Below are 1,599 nucleotides of genomic sequence, written 5' to 3' on the forward strand. Positions count from 1 at the left end.
CGGTCTCCCAAGTCCTAGTTCCATGCTCAAACCATGACACCATGCTGGCTCTGTTTTCTTGGCCAAAGGAGGTTTGCTTTCTTTGAGACAGAGAGTGGGATTTGCTCAGGAACACCCACAGGGTTTCCATGGCTAGATGGGAAGCTGAATCCTGCTCTCCCAGAGTCCTAATCCAGTATTCAAACCACTACAAGATTTCATCTCTCTCATTTAATAATAGACTGCCTTTAAAGAGCTCCATAACCGTAATGTAATGATACAGTCAACTGTTAATCTGGATATTGCTCTTTTTATACAGGAAGATTTCTTTGTGCCTCACACATATACAGTAAAAACAAAGGCACTGGGAGGAAGGGTGAAATCTCCACCAGCTCCAGTAACCCTTCAGCAAGAGTCAAACCTAAGCCACAACTCACCAAGGTCCCACCCCGAGGTTTGGTATTGTGGTCGGTGCAATAATCCCATTGACCAGCTGTTGGATGATTCTGCAAAACAAAAGAGAGAGGAAGGTGAGCTCTGGAGAAAAGTAGAAGCCTGCCAAAGGAGAGGCACAAAACACTTTCCAGCTGAACTCCAGAGCAAGAAGAACAGGGGAGCAGGTGTGTGTTATCATATACAACGGGTGATTGCTTTCAGTGGACACCTGATCCCATCAGTCCTGGGCAGCTTAATCAACGAGGCAGAATCATAGGAGCTGCAGTCCAAGAGCATCTAGAGGGCTGCCAGAAGTTACTAGCTTGACTGTTTTATTAATCAGAATTTTTAATTTGATTATTCTTGGTCAATATCCCTCTTCACAGTCCACATTTCATAGCTTTACAAATCCATAGCTACGTTGCAGGAATGCAACAAGACCCTGTTAGTGAACTGTGAAGACATAAATCCAGGTACCAGCAAGAGGAAACAGAAATTGTGTTTTTACCCACAAGCATCTTAGTTCAAATACATTTAAAAAGGCCAAACAGTGCCAACAAATGAATTAAAATAGCCTTCCTCAATCAAGTGCCCTTGAATATGTTGGACTATGATCCCCATTATCCCCAGCTGGCATGCTCAATTCCTCTGTACCAGACAAGGATAATGAGGATGAAAGGACGACACACGTAAAGAATGTCTGATTGATGGGATAGTTGGCATAAGTTGTTATTGTGAACTTTGAATCCCATTTGGGAGGCACAGGGTGTGATATAAAATAAATAAATAAATGGTGTTTCAAAAGAGAGCATCCCAAGGTAAGGGCCACCATTTCAGACAGCCATTCCACAACCTCACCCTTCTAGCGTGGGGACTCCCTCGTGTCGCCCAGCCGCCCGCCGTGCAGTGAAACGCGCGCGAGGCTGCCGGGCGCCGTATCGGTGCCGAGACTGGTGCTCCCTCTCTCGCCGATTCTCAGCATCTCGGTTGTCTTCCAGCTGTGTGTTCGACCCAAAGGCAGGGAACTCAAAGCTGTCATCGATTATCCCGAAGGCAAACTGGCCGTAGCCCTGTGGGAGGGTGAAGAGGTGTTGGTCCACATTCTAGACAGAGATAAAGAGAGTGCTGGTTAGGACTATGTCAGAACTCCCCTGCATTCATATATTCATAGATCATTTATATATT

The 1,599-nt window shown here is 45.7% G+C and overlaps 1 protein-coding gene across 1 annotated transcript; it reads right to left on the reverse strand.

Moving 5' to 3' along the window:
* Positions 1–406: 406 nt before the first annotated feature.
* Positions 407–1,517, reverse strand: LOC121918660 (E3 ubiquitin-protein ligase RNF126-like; the record flags this gene model as incomplete). The annotated part of the gene is made up of 2 exons (XM_042444676.1): positions 407–485; positions 1,273–1,517. Coding segments are annotated over 2 exons (318 nt in total), but the record flags the coding sequence as incomplete, so codon positions are not given.
* Between the last annotated feature and the right edge of the window lie 82 nt (positions 1,518–1,599).

This window comes from Sceloporus undulatus, unplaced genomic scaffold, assembly GCF_019175285.1.
Source record: "Sceloporus undulatus isolate JIND9_A2432 ecotype Alabama unplaced genomic scaffold, SceUnd_v1.1 scaffold_21861, whole genome shotgun sequence".
Classification (NCBI taxonomy): Eukaryota; Metazoa; Chordata; class Lepidosauria; order Squamata; family Phrynosomatidae; genus Sceloporus; species Sceloporus undulatus.